Here is a 15,845-nt window from a genome sequence, read left to right as displayed (position 1 = left end):
TTCATATTGTATACCCATATACTATAATTGCTAGGAGCTGCTTTTCTTTTCAATTTAAATTCATTTTCATCATTCAAGACTTTGGCTTGGTTGATGTGGAAAATCTTTTCAAGTAGTAGTCACCAACATGGTGGTAATGAGCACAAGATCGCCTGTGCATTGTCTCCGGGCATGCTAAATCAGTGATGGGACATTGTGAATGTCATTTAAAAATTAAGTCATACAAATCTTTATTTGTACGAATCTTTTATTGATAGTGATTATTGTTTCCTACCTTGTTAAATCATTTACATGATATAAGTGTGTGTGTGTGTGCGTGTGTGTGTGTGCGTGTGTGCGTGTGTGTGGTGGGTAGCATAATACATCGGGTAGGTACATCGGTACTGTAAGGACATAATACACAGTAGTACCTTTATACGTATGTATTTATTCATCAATATATATTATTTTCCCATTACAGTCACAATAACTTAAGTAGTGTCAAATGTCATAATAGACTACATTGCTGATCAAAAATGATCTTTGTGGTATCACAATCAATGCAACATGTAGTTTGACTCAACTCAGTACTAAACAATTACTAAAAACAAAGAATTCAATATTTTTTTTATATTAGCACACAATATTTATAAATACTACAAAAATGTAAAATTCCAGCTCAGTTGAAATGTGTGAAATAGCACAGGATTATTTTTTTTAAATGAAATTAACATCAACATTTAACACAATCAATTAACATTGCCATTACAGGTTCTTTATGCCAATGACACAAATAAAGTAAAAGTAATCACATCATTAAATTGTAATCAAAGGACTGCAACACCCTCTTTCTGTGATATGATAGTAAACACCCGAGTTCTTGCCCAAAAAACTGTCTTTGGTCGAGGGTTTGATTTACAACTTAGACTAAAAAAGGGTTAGTTTACATGTATAGTAGTCAGTGCTGTTTGTACAAATGATGTCTCAGTGTCAAAATAACAGCATGCGATGAAAACAATGTGGAGGCGTGTTCCTTCCAATGCACACGAAAATGAGGTTAAATGAGGAAATCGTGCATTACATTCATTTAGCGCAGAAAGAAGCATCATTTTTGCAAATTCAAGTCGGTGGATGCATTTGTATGCACATTAATAATAATAAACGTTCTAAAAATGGAATTTAAAAAAGAAATTTGAAAGACTGCTTCCAATGAAAGATTGCAAACTATTATAACCCTATAGTGCTGACTCCCATTTAATAAGAGTTTATTTAAATGTGGATGATTGATTTGAACACAACAATGTCTCCAATTATAAGAGGATATAAAGTGTTTGCGTCTAATCTATGCTGTACTCACATTGTGAATTACAATGCAGCACTCCCATATAATGTCTTTGTGTTTTTAAATGGGGATGATCAGCACTGCTACTATGGAGGCAGTAGTAGCTCTATTGCAAAGTGATATTAGCACCAACAATTTTACTTTTTCAAGTTTTCATTTCGAGTCGCTCAACAAATTAATGTTTCTATCCCAACAACGTCAGCTGCTAGGACAAGAAAAGAGCTTGTTTTGTGGGCTCCCCCTATGGACGAGAAGAGTTGTTGCCATGAGCTGCTCTCCATCTTAGGACTCCCGCCTTCTTGTTCTGTGTGATTCACTTATGTTTGGATGACGGATTTTCCACTTGCTCTCGAGAAGCAAGTCCTTCACTTTTCACCTGGTCTGTCTGCTCTGCTCCGTCCTCTTTAGAGGGGAAAATCCACTCCAGGGCAGCACCAGCGGTGCCGTCGCCACTCTGACGTGAGAAACACAAGAAAGTGGCCCAAAGGAAGGCACAGCAGCCACTGAAGGTTGTCCGCACGTACGGAGGGACCAAGGTAAAGTTTAGAAACTGTGGGAGACAAACACATTTGTGCATTTTTTCTACTGCTGCATTATTACATACAAACACGGTTTTAGTTAGAAAAAAAACCCAATTCAAACTCTTGAATTATCCCTGAAGGGATTGTAATGAGGATACCCTTTTTTCACTGGTTGAATTTATTTACTAAGAACATCTTTCAGATGCTCCAGTCCAGTGGTTGCCAAACTCTTTTTGCAGCAACCCCCTGATAGAGAATGAATTATATACGACCTCAAACGCTTCAAACGTGCTGCCGGTCATGCAACTGCGCCTGAGCACACATTAACTAGCATACAGTATATGGAAACACGCTGCCGGCAACACTAAGCATGCCTTTGGTCTGCACAGAGCATAAATTATTACTGAAAAGTGTTCAGGGTAGCCCCGCACACCCCTCGTCCTAAGGCTCTTCCTCCAGTTTGAAAAGCACTGGTCTTGTCAAACACTGTGACTGTATCAATGTTAATATGAAATGGTAAAAGGATTCACTGAAACATTCACTTTTCTTAGTCATATATTGCCAGTAACGGCCAAAGGTGAGATTCTATCCCTTAAATAGGAGATTTAATATTTACCTGCATGAAGGGCCAGAACATTAACCCAGTCTGAAAAGAGAAATAACATAAGATGAAGCAGGATTCTATTTTTAGTTAAAACTCAAGACAGAATCTTGATACACGTGAGACTATCAGTCAGAAGACTTTAAGAGATCTGCTCAAGCATTAACACAAACTTAACAGTCTTAAACTAAAAAAATGTTGTCAACAAATTGAAAAAGATTATTTGGATTTTGCAATTGCCCTATACATGCAGCCCATACATGCCCTTTGTGCACCATTATTATGCTTATATTATGGCCAACATAATTTACATGTGATTGTTTAAGAGATGTTCTAATATTAATTAAGAAGTGTTTTTTCCAGTGTTGTCACTAAAATGATTCTGTTCCACTCTGCTTCCCAGTCTTAAAGTTCAAGACAAGTGTGACATCACTGAGTATGTCAGATCTCGATGTTTTCTATATTGCAACCAGCAGCGATTTCATCACAAACTGGATGAATATAACCCTTCTAGTTTGTTTTACTCACCTTGTAAGTGTTCAGGAATTTCTTCCTCCAGTCCTCCATGACATCCTCCTTACCCTCTAAGAAACTGACACCTGTTGAAAAGGGCACAGGTCAATCAGACGGATAATGGAACACATCCTCACGTGAATACAGAATTCAGAATAGGTTATTTTACACAATATCTTTGACAATTTGTGAGAACTGTTCTGACCGGTGACCTTTAAGGCAAATTGCTCTCCGCACCAAACTTGCTGTATGTCGTGTTCTCACACAGCGAACAGCAAAGTTTATCTTTCGTTCTTTCATGTCTGTAATTATTTTTTACCTAGAAACACATCATCACAACCATTGTAGCATGTATAGGGTAGAAACACATTTTGGAAGAAGGCTTTAACAAAATATGGGGAAATGTGAATAGTTTCCAGATGAACTGTATGGAGCTTTTGCGAGGAGAAAGTAACACATGCAGTCTAAGAACAATTGTTGACCTTTAGACTACAACTCGGGACAGAATTAGGGCTGATGGAAATCGTGTTGAAAGCAGTAAATAACTAGTCCGGTTACAAGTTAGACATTTATTAACTGAACTGACCTATGTAGAAGGCGCTGTTGGCCAAAGGCGCAGCAGTGGTCTGATCCAGGACCAGCTTCTTCATCACCATCCCGGCGGAATACCCTGGGAATGTGCGCTCCAAAAAACGCATCCAGAAGAAATTGAAGTTGCCATGGAAGCTGAACGCGATCACGGCGACGTTCCGCGTTTGGATCCAATCCATTTTGTCCCGTTGAGAAAACCACTGGTGAACAAAGTCCCCTCCGGCGAACAGGCAACCGTATAACGTAACATTGGTGACCCAGGGAAAGCGTCGGACATGTTTAATAAACGCCTTTATCATTATCGGAGCCTTAACGGAATACACACGGTGCTATTTGACAACGGTAGGAACTGCTAAACAATAACTTACATCGTGGAGGGAGATTACTTTCATCAAAATGCAAATACTGTACAATATATTCACTTATTGCAATTCGGTCATGACAAGTCAAATGACGTGCGTCATATCTACCCAATAGCTTCCAGGCATCAAAATAACAGAATATTCCGATGGAAAACAATCACAATACGGACAAATAGTAAATTATAGTATGCATCTGGATCATCTTAAGCCTTGATGACAAACAACACGTCCACAGATCTAGCAGCCTGGTTCGATATTTCGCGTCTGGAGTCGGCATTCGGGATGGAGGTCGGCACTTGAGGGGCGTGTTCATTGCGTGCTCCGGCCCATATTCCATTTTGATTGGCTTGCTTATCTTTTGGGCGGGGTCAGAGAATGAACCTTCTTTAAAATATAACATTTAAGATGTTTGACAGACTACAAACTCACCCCGGAGTAGACATCCAAATTGAATTTAATTAGTATCCCACCATACATATTTCTTTTAAATCTTAGATATGACATTATGCTAACCTTGCATGCAAGCATAATTCTCGCGGTATTTGAGTCCACAAAAAACACGAGAACTCCACCGAGTGTTACGTTTCAATCTTGTTAGGTTAATATTATGCATGAGAAATGCTGTTTCTTTGTTCGATCACCACACAATGTAATGTTGATTCTACAGCTCTAACAGAAGTTAGAGGGTCAGGGACAACTATTGATTCTAAATAATATGCATTGTAAGTTGTAAGTGGGGACTGGGAGGTTGGCAGTAGTAAATTATATGATTGCATTTACATTTTCATTGCTAAACCTTTTTTTTATATCTATAAATTACACTGGTCATTTTTTAAAATCAGAGATTCAAGTAAACTTTTCCAAGTAAATGTTTGCATTGATACTGACACTGCTGTATTTTCTTTCTCGAGCAAACCTTATGAGTTAAGGGTTAGGTTCAGCAACAGAAGATTTTTTTTCTGAACCATCATAGCAATAAATGACAACACATGCTGTAAAATCAGTTATTGTGTAAGCTTTCATAGCTCAAACATAAAAACAAAAATCTGCACTGGCCAGTAAAATAATTTTAATTGAAATGAAGACGATATAGTTTCACCAATGTGCATCAAAAGCAAAATGATGAGGCAGAACTGGAGATTTACACAATACCGAAGGAGATGAAACATTCGATGTTTGACATCAGCTCACTTGCAGTTTGTGTCTTCTTCTCTACTGGGCCGGCCAGATGAGTCATGATAGCCACTCAATAGACATTTTAAGACACAGTGAAAAAAATTAGATAGTGATTGGATGGTCAAAAAAAATCCATCAAAAGGTCAACAGGCAACCCTCTCCCAGTCGCCACTTTCATTCCTGTGGAAGAGCTGTGGCTGACCCCCAGGGAAGAGACCATCAGAGTTTGGGTGCTTTAGGAGGAACTGGATGGTGGATTTGATGAGGCGGACAAAGTGTGGTGGCTCAGCCTTTGGCGATGTGGACAAGTACTAGTTAAGACACAAAAATTCAACACTTAATATAAACACGGGGGCGCGTCCATTAGACACACCATTGGTACGATAATCATAAGAGCTATTAATTAGTTTACCTTTAAAATGATGGCATCATCTTGTGACAACCAAAAGGCAAAATCCATATTAGGGGACCATTTGCAAGGGCCGACTTTCACAAGTCCTCGACTAGGGTCATAAATTTCCACCATCTGTACATGAACAAAAACCTGATACAGATGTTCTTGGAAGCGAAACAGTCTTGTTTTTTTCTGAGAACAAAACAAATACTTAACATATAATGGGCAAATTTGGAAATTGCACGAGAGCGATCAGTGGTTCAAGTGTGACCGTTTGAAAATGTATTGCATTGCTCGATTTTGCTGTTCAGAAATTCAGAGTGCACCAAAAATAGAGTGCCCGACTGGGTACACAATGTGCCAGTATGTCTAGATGTAAAAGCAAGATGTGAGTGCTGTTGCCTGACAGGGGATTTAATTAATTCACCACACGTGTGAATTTCCAAACTCAATACCTAATGGTTTCCTGAGTTGGTTTATTCCTCTACACATGCTGATTGATATGTCACAGGTACCTGTCCCCCTGTGAAGGTACGTGCTGAGCGCAGGTCCTCTGCTGGTCCTTTATAAGGTAAATTTGCAGGGAACACTTTTCCTGTTTTCACATTTACACCTTAAACATACAACAAAAAGAACAAATGAAGTAGCAGCATGCATTTAAAACAGCATCACTTTCTAGATAACAAATACATACCAACACCATAAACTGCAGGTCTATGAATAGCATTGATGACTATGTCGTTCATTTCTGGTGGGGGGAGGGCAGAGAAAAAGAGATGAGAGGGAATGATGACATTTATCAATAAGATGTAGCAATCAAATTAGGTTACCTGTGATGCAACATGTTTGCAGATGGATATCATCTGGCAGTTGCTGGAAGGCTGCTGTGAAATGAAAAGTTCAGCACGATTCTCTTCTTGTTTAGCAGGGAAACATCAGGTGAAAAAATAAATTTGTCAAAAATAGAAATAAATGCGACAATACCCAGTATGTTAAGGCTGAGCTCATGGGATGTCATTGCCTCATCCTCAAATCCACCAACAAGATGGAGTTCAAGTCTACTTGGAGGAATTAGGATGTTAAGGAAATGAATTACAAATTGTACTGCATTGTTCCTTTCATACCTGCCCTCATGACAGCAGGTATTCAGTGATGTCACTGATTTGATGAGAAGGGGCACTTCAGCGTAAGTGTTGGATCCATCACAGTGTGCAAGGCAGGTAGCTCCACTACCTAACAATGAGAAACACACTTTCAACTCAGATGTAGCCTAAAAAGGATACAAGTGAGAAAACCAGTACACGGGTTTTACCTGTATGCCGCAGCACAACCAAATGGCAGGTGGTGGCGTCCTCAGATCCAATCACTGAAACATTATCTGGCATAGCAAGTAAGACGCAAGTGTTAGGTGAAATCCAAAATTTTATTTTAATTTTACACATGGACAAAAGTGGTTGTTTCTTGTATGTATGTATGTATGTATGTATGTATGTATGTATGTATGTATGTATGTATGTATGTATGTATGTATAATTCTGTTGAACTACAATTCAATAGCAATGTGAGCTTTATATTAGTTACAATTTATGAAATTATTATTATTATTACTTTTGCCAGATTAAAGTTATTTCTATGACAGCTATTATTATATTATTATGATGATAGATATTTATGTCATTAATAGAGGCATAACTACTTTGTCCACGTGCGTAGTGGTGGCACTCAACATTACACTGAAGCCATTTTTGGTGAGATTGTTTCTATCTATTATACTGCTAAACTCATGAGCTTTTTTTTTTATCAGTACTCATATTTTAAAACAGTTTCCTCACAATTGATTTGTTGTTGTTGGGTAGCTCTTATCAGTCTCTCGTAAAAGCATTAATTGATAATGTTGTATATTAAAGCAATTTCAAGAGTAACATTTGTTTCCTTACTATCTGCTGGCGTCGTTGCAGCAAACTCTCTCTGTTGGACGTACAGGAGGCACTTGGGGTCAACATCCGTGAGTGGCTGGGAACGAAAGGCTTTAGCATTTTCCTGTTGCATGAAAAACGGACATTACTCAAAACGATATGATAAAACTGCAACACACCAAGGGGCTCTACATTACCCCTTTTTAATTAATATAGTAAGTACATTAGGTAATGTAAATATTACAAAACAGAGAGACAAATCATCCAAATAATCTAAATCACCAAACTGTTGAGTTTTTTTTTTCATGATTATTATCTAATAACAGAAATATTGAATATCTTCAATCATATGACAAATGATGGGGTGAAGTAAGTTAAATCAAATAATGTATCAGTACAGGTAACTACCAAAGAGTAGATGTTATTATAGGAAACAGTGCAACCGACCTGTAAATGAGGATATTTGTCGAAGAGTTCTGCCGTTGAGGTTATACGATCCACTCGTATATTTTGAATGAACAAAGGCATGTCCCTAAAATCAACGAATTAACATTGTACTTTCACAGTCAGCGACTACATATCATAATATCTAACGGTGACGTTGGGTACTGACAACTTCCTTTTTCCTGTAAGGGTCTTCTTCTACGATTTAATTGAATCTCTCACAGTGACAATTTTGGCAAGAGTACCCTCTAATGGAAAGAAATATATTCACTATTATCACTACGCAAATATTTTTTTACGCAGCAATTCTGGAGTTACGCTGTATGACCAGTTGTTCGTACGCATCAAAAGTGGGCGGGGAAAATAGAGCGTGTGTCGAGAGAGAGATAAATTGCAACTCCACGTCGTCGTGACGCGTCAAAACTTGGGCAATTTTTAATCGTAATTTTAGTCATAAAGTGTATTAATTGTGTGCAAATTTTATTCTCTCTTGTTTACTGTCAAATAAGCGTGCTTCTATTGTAGATTAAGGTGCAAAAAAGTAGTTGTACAACTAGCCTAGGCTCCACGTAGGTACTGTTGTTTTTGGAACTATGAGGCGGGGTTCTTCCTATGACTACAGAGACAGGGACCGGGGACGAGACGGGTAATTCATCGTCCTTAAATGTGATCTGATGCATTCAGTATTGTTGTTTGGTCTCAGTCGCGCCAGTAGATTGTTTGAAGTAGTACTAAGTTAAATATTATCGTCGAGAAACGCGTAAACATTTTTTTAGATTAAATTTTAGATCAAAAGTCGTATAACCTAAAGCAAAGTCGTTTTCATTCTGGGGAAATAATCAATCAATAAATAAACAAAGCATGCAGCAAATGTATAAATTATACAGCAATGCTCGAACTCATCTGTTTTTTTTTTTAAATATCTGTAGTCTTGAGTTGAAACTTTTAACTACTGTCATCTGCTGGCCTGGAATGCAACTACAATATTACATATATTTTTATATCCATACATTTCCATCCCTAAATTACACAACTTAATTTTCTCAGCTTTATTCATAGTAAGTTTATGACATACGTACGTTATTACTTCTCTAATTATCGTTTTTCATGGTGGCCGTACTAATTTGTAGAATCAAAACAATCAAATGCCCCATGCACCTTTTAAAAATCCAGGCAATAAATAATATTAAACATGGCAATTAAGCTGTTACCACTTGACATTGTAGCTGTACGCTCTATGGCTGATCCTGCAGTGCTACTTATGTGTTATCTCATAGGTCTCGTTATGGGTCAATGGGTGGTCGCAGTTATGGCCCCCCACCCATGAAGACTGGGAATCTTGGCGACCGACTCCGCAAGAAGAGGTGGAACCTGGATGAGCTGCCAAAGTTTGAGAAGAACTTCTATACTGAGCACCCAGAAGTTCAGCGCTTGAGTCAGGTACACATCTTTATTTGATTGAATTCAACATAATCTTTGACAAATGTATTATAACTGCCCTTACTTGCTTTATTTAAGTGACGTGCGATAGAAGATTAAATCTTGTGAAAGTCATATCCCGTTTTTCCTTCACCAGTATGAAGTTGAAGAGTTTCGTCGAAAGAGAGAGATCACCATCCAAGGCTCTGACTGTCCTAAGCCTGTAATGACTTTTCAACAGGCACAGTTTCCACGTGAGTACACCAGCTGAAAACATCTAAACCTGTGTGCTTTATGGTTTGCAAACCATTGAAATTAGTCAAGTAACATTGCTATCTTATTGTTTCATTAGAATATGTGATGGACGTGCTCATGCAGCAGAACTTCAGGGAGCCCACGTCGATTCAGGCTCAGGGCTTCCCTTTGGCACTGAGTGGCAAGGACATGGTGGGGATCGCGCAAACTGGCTCTGGAAAGACTCTTGCTGTAAGGATGAATGCAAATATTTTGTTTGGTAATTACGAAATGATAACATAGTCATGGGTTTACACTTATATATTCAATACAATTGCTGTCAACTCAACTTTTCAAAAACTTTTACTTTGATTTCAAGTTGTGCTCAATTTCATGCAGTTTCTGACACCATGCTTGCCTTTCTCTTTGTCTCATCTGTAGTATCTCCTTCCATCAATTGTGCACATTAATCATCAGCCCTATCTGGAGAGAGGAGATGGTCCTATTGTAAGTTCCTGCGCTCCATGTGTAACGAATATAGCCGACCTCGCAGATCAAACAAAATCCACCACAAAAGGGTTTTGCATTTAAATTGTCCATATTGCTGTGCTTCTTTTTTGTTCAGTCTGTAACCAAGTCTCTCCTAATAGTGTTTGGTCCTTGCCCCGACCAGAGAGCTGGCTCAGCAGGTTCAGCAAGTGACTTCTGACTATGGCAAATCTTCCCGAATCAAAAGCACTTGTGTTTATGGTGGAGCACCCAAAGGACCGCAGCTTCGAGAGCTAGAGAGGGGTGGGTATGCTGTTAGATGACCATGGAAGCATGATGTGACAAGTTTGGAATCAACATCATGATGTTTGGTGATTTGAAAGAGACCATTTTTACTTTTAGTTTATATTCTTCTTTTAGGTGTTGAGATCTGCATCGCCACGCCTGGTCGCCTGATTGACTTCTTAGAGTCAGGGAAGACTAACCTGAGTCGCTGCACATACCTCGTGCTGGACGAAGCTGACCGCATGCTGGATATGGGATTCGAACCACAGATTCGCAAGATAGTTGAACAAATCAGGGTAGGAAGAAGACTATCTGCTCTCATAGCTACATTTTATATGTGTTTCACTAATCTTTTATCTTCCTCTGTTCTGTCCTCAAGCCTGACAGACAAACCCTCATGTGGAGTGCAACTTGGCCCAAAGATGTCCGTCAACTTGCTGAAGACTTTTTGAGGGACTATATTCAGATAAATGTAGGAGCCCTTGAGCTCAGTGCCAACCACAACATCCTGCAAATTGTTGATGTCTGCATGGACAGCGAAAAGGACCACAAGTAAGGAAGTGGGGAAAATCTTTTCACCCTGCTCGTAGGGCTGCGCTTGATTTTATGCATTCATTTTGAGTTTTTGGTTAAGGACATTTTTTGTGCGCATCATCCATTATAATACACGGTTTCAAAAAACGCCAAATGAGTGTCAGCAGTAATTTGTTAAGGGATCAGGTTTCCATCGTCTGACAATGAGCAAGAAAATGGTTCGTTTTAAAACATGCCATTTTTGTGTGTGTAGACTTATGCAGCTTATGGAAGAGATTATGGCAGAAAAGGAGAACAAAACGATCATCTTTGTGGAGACCAAGAAACGCTGTGATGATCTGACAAGAAGGATGCGAAGGGATGGGTGAGCACTCTGACCGCTCTTTACCGTGGTGATGTCAAACCGAGCCTGCTAGGTAAACATACTGCTGCTGTTTCCCACACTAGGTGGCCAGCCATGTGTATCCACGGAGACAAGAGCCAACCAGAAAGAGACTGGGTGCTCACAGGTTGAACAAACACGACATCGGTTATTAGAACGTTCCTGGCAGTTGGTGAATTTTCTCCGAAATTGTTTCTCGATTTTGACAGAATTCCGAAGCGGGAAAGCTCCTATTCTGATTGCCACAGATGTCGCCTCTCGTGGTCTGGGTATGTCCTCTCACATTTGTAAATAATCTCTCACCTCTGTGGTTATTTTAGAATTGACTTGAATTCACATGCACACAAAGTTGTCAGAAATTAATTTTCCAACAACACACTTCCCATACTTACCCCTCCCCACCCCCTCCCTGTGTGTGATCACAAGGTAAATAAACAGTGGAATAAATAAGCAGATCTAACAAGAGTTACATTATTGTATTACTGTTGATCGGCAACTCAACTCTGTGAATTTCTCTCCTATTATAATTTAGGGTTATTTTCCACTATGTCAATCGATTGCTCTTTATTTAAGAATGAATTTAGTTTGGAATGATTGATAGGAGGTTCGCCACGTGTTAGATAGAGCCTGATTGCCTAAGGGTTGTCCATGCGGTGTCCAATAAGGAGGCTGCTGGCTTTCTGGTCCACTGGTCTGTTTCTTGTTGCTATAGCTTCAATACACCCTTCAAGCGGGGCTCTTTGGCATGCTGCCTGAACGGAATGGAGTGGTCCCGTGTTAAGTAGACACGCCACAGCCATAAACATTACTCACTCATACAGACTGTATGTGTGTGGTCTACAAGACACTTTATTGCATGTATAAATGTGAAATGACAAACAGGAAGAAAATGATGTGGGGATCTTTGTTGACAATACATGTGAAAGGTTTCTGACTTGTCCAAATTCCCATTATTATATTTTTCTTCCTTTTTGTCCTTTTTTCTCCTCTCAGGATTTGGCAGCATGCGGCAGCTATAACAGTCTGCGCTGCTGCTGCCACTGCACGCTCAGTCCCGTTAAAAGTAGATGTTTGTGTAGTTTTTGAGGTGTTAAAGCCACTGTTCCTCCCATGGGTAACATAGACCCCCTTCCCCAGCCCGATACTGTCAGTGTGCGAATCCAACGAGCCTGTCATTGGAGCTGCCGGAGATGCCTGTTTGTCTGCTCTGCGACCCCCCCCCCCAAAAAAAGCAGACAGACAGTGAGCGTGTTAGATGGGCTCGTCTGGATCCAGTCCTGGCCAGGGCCCGAGGAGGGTCCTGCAATGTGGCGAGAGAGCAACAGAACCTGCGTAAGTGTGGGTTCTGCTCCCGTCTGACGTTGCTGGTGTGTGCAGAAGGTGAGGGAAGAATCCGGTCTCCCTCACCCTCAGCCCCTCCCTCTGAACCAGGACTGATCACCACACAAAGGGGGTAAGTACCGCACCGGCCCTTTTTCTTAACCACGCCGTGAGCTACGACCTCCGTCCGCCTTCTATATTATTTGAATGAATATGTTGGCTATGTTTTGATATTTTTTAATAAAATAGTCTCTCGGGCATAATGGAGGGGAGACTTCCTGATCAGACACAGCAGTACGGTCAGAGCCCCACGTCCTCTGTAATGAGAAACAGACAGTGAAGAGCATTCTGCTGAAACATTCTAGCAAATTAGTGTTTTGCTGGTGTCTTGTACGTAAAAATCAAAGTGGTACTCGATTCCTAATGTTTCGCATCATAGCAACAATAGGTGATAAGAGTTGGATTGTTGCGATCGGGGCTTCCCCAACTATTGTATAATAAGCGCATTCTATATTCTTACAGCTCGTGGTAGACCCAGAAATGAGCAGTTCACACAACAGTCATATATTGTATTGTCATTATGAGCATATTCTAATGATTTCATTGTTTGTTTTATTGTAATACATTTGAATTATTATTATAGGAGCATCTCTACTTAAGGACAACACACAATATGTTTGGCAAAGAATGAAAATAGCTCATGAAGATGCATGAGGGTTTTTTCTGTGTGGATTTCTCTATTTTGAGACTTTCTTTTTTTAAAAACCCTGTTAGTCTCACATTTGGAGAATGGCCAGCAGGATATAGTAATATGGTTAATGCGCGACACTCATGAATGATTTCTAGATTGTAATTGATTATACACAATTTATTTTATGAGGTAAGTTCATCCATAACTGTGGTCTAAATCTGATGCAAAATATCCACAAACATGTAACCATCAATTTTTGAATATTTGAATTGAGGATTTCTTCTGATAATCATGACATCTGCCAGTCTCTAAAACATATTTCTTCTTCAAAAGATGTTGAAGATATCAAGTTCGTCATCAACTTTGACTATCCAAATTCCTCTGAAGATTACGTCCACCGGATTGGACGTACGGCCCGCAGTACCAACAAAGGCACTGCCTACACCTTCTTCACTCATGGGAACGCGCGGCAGGCTCGTGACCTTGTCCGAGTTTTGCAGGAGGCCAATCAGGCCATCAACCCTAAGCTGCTTCAGATGGTGGATTCGAGCCACGGAAGAGGAAGTGGTAAATATCGCCAGACATTTTTGTAATGGAGAAAGGTTGATTTTTTTATCGCAGTGTTTACCAAACTTAATTGAGCCAAGGCACATATGATGTAATCCAGGCTCCTGCCTTCCAGTGTGGTTTCTGCATGTTCTCCCCATGTTTGGATGCCATTATCCGGGTACCCCCATGTTCAGTAGTCAGCAAGTTGGAAACTCTGACCCTTTCCTGTTTTTGGTCACAGGTGGCAGAATGCGTTACCGTGGCAGCAGCTCCAACAATCCCAACATGATGTACCACGATGAGTGTCAGCGCCGCATGCGTTCCGGTGAGGGAAACAGCAGCCGCAACGATGACGCCCCCTCATCCTCGTACAGCGACCGGAGCAGGACGAGTCACAGTTCGGATGAGTACCAAGGCTACAGTGGCAGCCGCAACCCGAGCGGAGGCCCATCTGCTAGCGGTACAGGGATGGATCACTCGAGTCATCTTCAGGGTCAGTTTGCCCAGCCTCCTCCTCCATCCGTGCCGCCTGTTGGGCTACAGCCTCTCATGCAGTTTGCGCCATCACCACAGCCTCCGTTAATGGGCTTTGTGGGGAATCCCCCTCACCCGTTTAACCCGCCTCCTTACGGCCCTTCTTCCCACTAGTACTAATTATCTACATCCATTCATTTTCTAGACCACTTGTCCTCATTAGGGTCGCGAGTGAGCTGACGTCTAGCAAGAAGCGGGGGGCACCCTGGACTGGTTGTGAGCCAAATGCTGTAGTAGTGAAATGGTTTGGATTATTTGTTCTAAATTTGTATTGCGCACCTACCAGACCAAAGTGAAAAAAAATTATTAGTCATACCACTCCATGCAATTTCTACCACTTATAAACTCCAACAACAATAATAATAATAATAATGTTCTAATTGAAATACATTTAGCTCAGAGGACACTTGAAAAGGGAAAATAACTTCAAACCTCAGGGATCATATTTTGATTTTTTTTGAAAAACCACTACCTGTTATATAAAGTAGAGTTTTTCAAGTTGTGACCCCGCAGCCCCCCATAATCATTTTGACCTGTGTAGCAGTTACCCTCAACCACCGGGCTGCGGCCAAGAGCTATCTTTTGAATATTCCATAAATGTATCTCGTCTTAACCGTTTGTACACCACTTATTACCAGCTTTTACATTCTATTTTTATATAAAATTTTGTGTACGGCTGTATTTACTATGGGGAGTACCCTTTTAGTGTGTGGGGTTTTCTTTTTCTTTTTTTTACTTTTTAGACTTGGACATTAACTCAATCACAGTAAACATGACTGTGTTGTGTAGTTATCATGGACTGTATCATTTTGTCTGTTATCAGTGCATTCCACTTTTAATGGTCAATTTTTGTAGACATCATTATTTGTATAATATGATTTTGAAACAAGGTTTGCACACACTGTTGTGTTTTTACTCTTTAGGGATAACTGGAATTGTGCTCTTGTTGGGCCTCACAATAGTAGGACTGTTTGGGTTTGGGACAATGTCCAGGTGAGGTCAGTATATCAGCCTGTGAAATGTTTGGAAGGCAAATTTGGTGTAAAACAGAATTTTCTTTTACATGTTCCTATGCAATGTTTAATTTTTTCATTTTGTTTTTTTGCATAAAATTGTTGCGAAAATAACAAACCAATTTCAGACCTTTAGTTTGCCAATTTTAACCCGCACATTAGGACATCAAAACAGTAGTCAAGAATCACAACGTTGACAAGTAACCAGCTTTCAGTACCATGATGTATTAGCAGTAAAATATATTTGAAAAAAACCAAAAGCAAACGTTCAGATGGAGTCAAGGGTGTACTGACTCAACATTGTGGGTACCAGCAGGTCCCAGTCAATGGAAATAAAACAAAACTGCGGTGCAAACAAAGCTGACTCAGCCCATTTGAGAATTCTTAGGCCAGCATCTCAGTTTGAGGTCTACATGCTAGCTGAAACTTTTGTGCTTACCCAGCGACATGAGCTCATCATTCATAAAGCTTTATTTTTTATTCAATTAAGACTATTACGTTTCCTTTGCAACCTATTTTAAGTAGAAATGTATTCACATCTTTTAGTGTTCAGCTG

At 39.9% G+C, this 15,845-nt stretch overlaps 3 protein-coding genes across 4 annotated transcripts; 1 reads left to right on the top strand and 2 right to left on the bottom strand.

Moving 5' to 3' along the window:
• Positions 1–407: 407 nt before the first annotated feature.
• On the bottom strand, positions 408–4,196 carry LOC119120557 (mpv17-like protein). The gene is made up of 4 exons (XM_037247557.1): positions 3,543–4,196; positions 2,972–3,042; positions 2,459–2,488; positions 408–1,871 (listed from the first exon to the last, which is right to left on the bottom strand). Exons 1-4 carry the CDS (start codon positions 3,844–3,846, stop codon positions 1,635–1,637), a joined length of 642 nt encoding a protein of 213 aa, XP_037103452.1. The 5' UTR covers positions 3,847–4,196; the 3' UTR covers positions 408–1,634.
• Positions 4,197–4,956: 760 nt separating this feature from the next.
• On the bottom strand, positions 4,957–8,029 carry ntan1 (N-terminal asparagine amidase). Of its 2 annotated transcripts, none has more exons than XM_037259434.1 (10): positions 7,843–8,029; positions 7,417–7,519; positions 6,792–6,857; positions 6,604–6,712; positions 6,464–6,537; positions 6,310–6,363; positions 6,174–6,227; positions 5,995–6,092; positions 5,498–5,611; positions 4,957–5,396 (listed from the first exon to the last, which is right to left on the bottom strand). In XM_037259434.1, exons 1-10 carry the CDS (start codon positions 7,921–7,923, stop codon positions 5,229–5,231), a joined length of 921 nt encoding a protein of 306 aa, XP_037115329.1. In that variant the 5' UTR covers positions 7,924–8,029; the 3' UTR covers positions 4,957–5,228. The 2 variants fall into 2 exon arrangements, with proteins under 2 accessions (XP_037115329.1, XP_037115338.1); XM_037259443.1 differs by having other exon boundaries at positions 7,417–7,447.
• A 151-nt stretch (positions 8,030–8,180) lies between these two features.
• LOC119120290 (probable ATP-dependent RNA helicase DDX17) lies at positions 8,181–15,424 on the top strand. Its single transcript, XM_037247063.1, has 13 exons — positions 8,181–8,485; positions 9,117–9,279; positions 9,416–9,512; positions 9,611–9,744; positions 9,934–9,999; positions 10,143–10,284; positions 10,402–10,562; positions 10,646–10,818; positions 11,054–11,164; positions 11,248–11,309; positions 11,392–11,451; positions 13,527–13,760; positions 13,984–15,424. Exons 1-13 carry the CDS (start codon positions 8,433–8,435, stop codon positions 14,388–14,390), a joined length of 1,863 nt encoding a protein of 620 aa, XP_037102958.1. The 5' UTR covers positions 8,181–8,432; the 3' UTR covers positions 14,391–15,424.
• The last annotated feature ends 421 nt before the right edge of the window (positions 15,425–15,845 follow it).

This window comes from Syngnathus acus, chromosome 1 (genome assembly GCF_901709675.1).
Source record: "Syngnathus acus chromosome 1, fSynAcu1.2, whole genome shotgun sequence".
Lineage (NCBI taxonomy): Eukaryota > Metazoa > Chordata > Actinopteri > Syngnathiformes > Syngnathidae > Syngnathus > Syngnathus acus.
This window is presented reverse-complemented; position numbering and strand designations above follow the sequence as displayed.

What these genes read in the sequence shown, in the direction of transcription:
- LOC119120557 (XM_037247557.1), bottom strand. Translation starts at nt 3,846, where the DNA reads ATGATAAAGGCGTTTATTAAACATGTCCGACGCTTTCCCTGGGTCACC. An exon ending in CAACAGCGCCTTCTACATAG is followed by an intron (nt 3,043 to 3,542) that starts GTCAGTTCAGTT and finishes CCTTTTCAACAG; the next exon opens with GTGTCAGTTTCTTAGAGGGT. An exon ending in TGTTCTGGCCCTTCATGCAG is followed by an intron (nt 1,872 to 2,458) that starts GTAAATATTAAA and finishes TGTCTCCCACAG; the next exon opens with TTTCTAAACTTTACCTTGGT.
- ntan1 (XM_037259434.1), bottom strand. Translation starts at nt 7,923, where the DNA reads ATGCCTTTGTTCATTCAAAATATACGAGTGGATCGTATAACCTCAACG. An exon ending in TGCAACGACGCCAGCAGATA is followed by an intron (nt 6,858 to 7,416) that starts GTAAGGAAACAA and finishes TTGCTATGCCAG; the next exon opens with ATAATGTTTCAGTGATTGGA. An exon ending in ATGATGCCATCATTTTAAAG is followed by an intron (nt 5,397 to 5,497) that starts GTAAACTAATTA and finishes TGTCTTAACTAG; the next exon opens with TACTTGTCCACATCGCCAAA.
- LOC119120290 (XM_037247063.1), top strand. Translation starts at nt 8,433, where the DNA reads ATGAGGCGGGGTTCTTCCTATGACTACAGAGACAGGGACCGGGGACGA. An exon ending in GACAGCGAAAAGGACCACAA is followed by an intron (nt 10,819 to 11,053) that starts GTAAGGAAGTGG and finishes TTGTGTGTGTAG; the next exon opens with ACTTATGCAGCTTATGGAAG. An exon ending in AAGAGACTGGGTGCTCACAG is followed by an intron (nt 11,310 to 11,391) that starts GTTGAACAAACA and finishes CGATTTTGACAG; the next exon opens with AATTCCGAAGCGGGAAAGCT.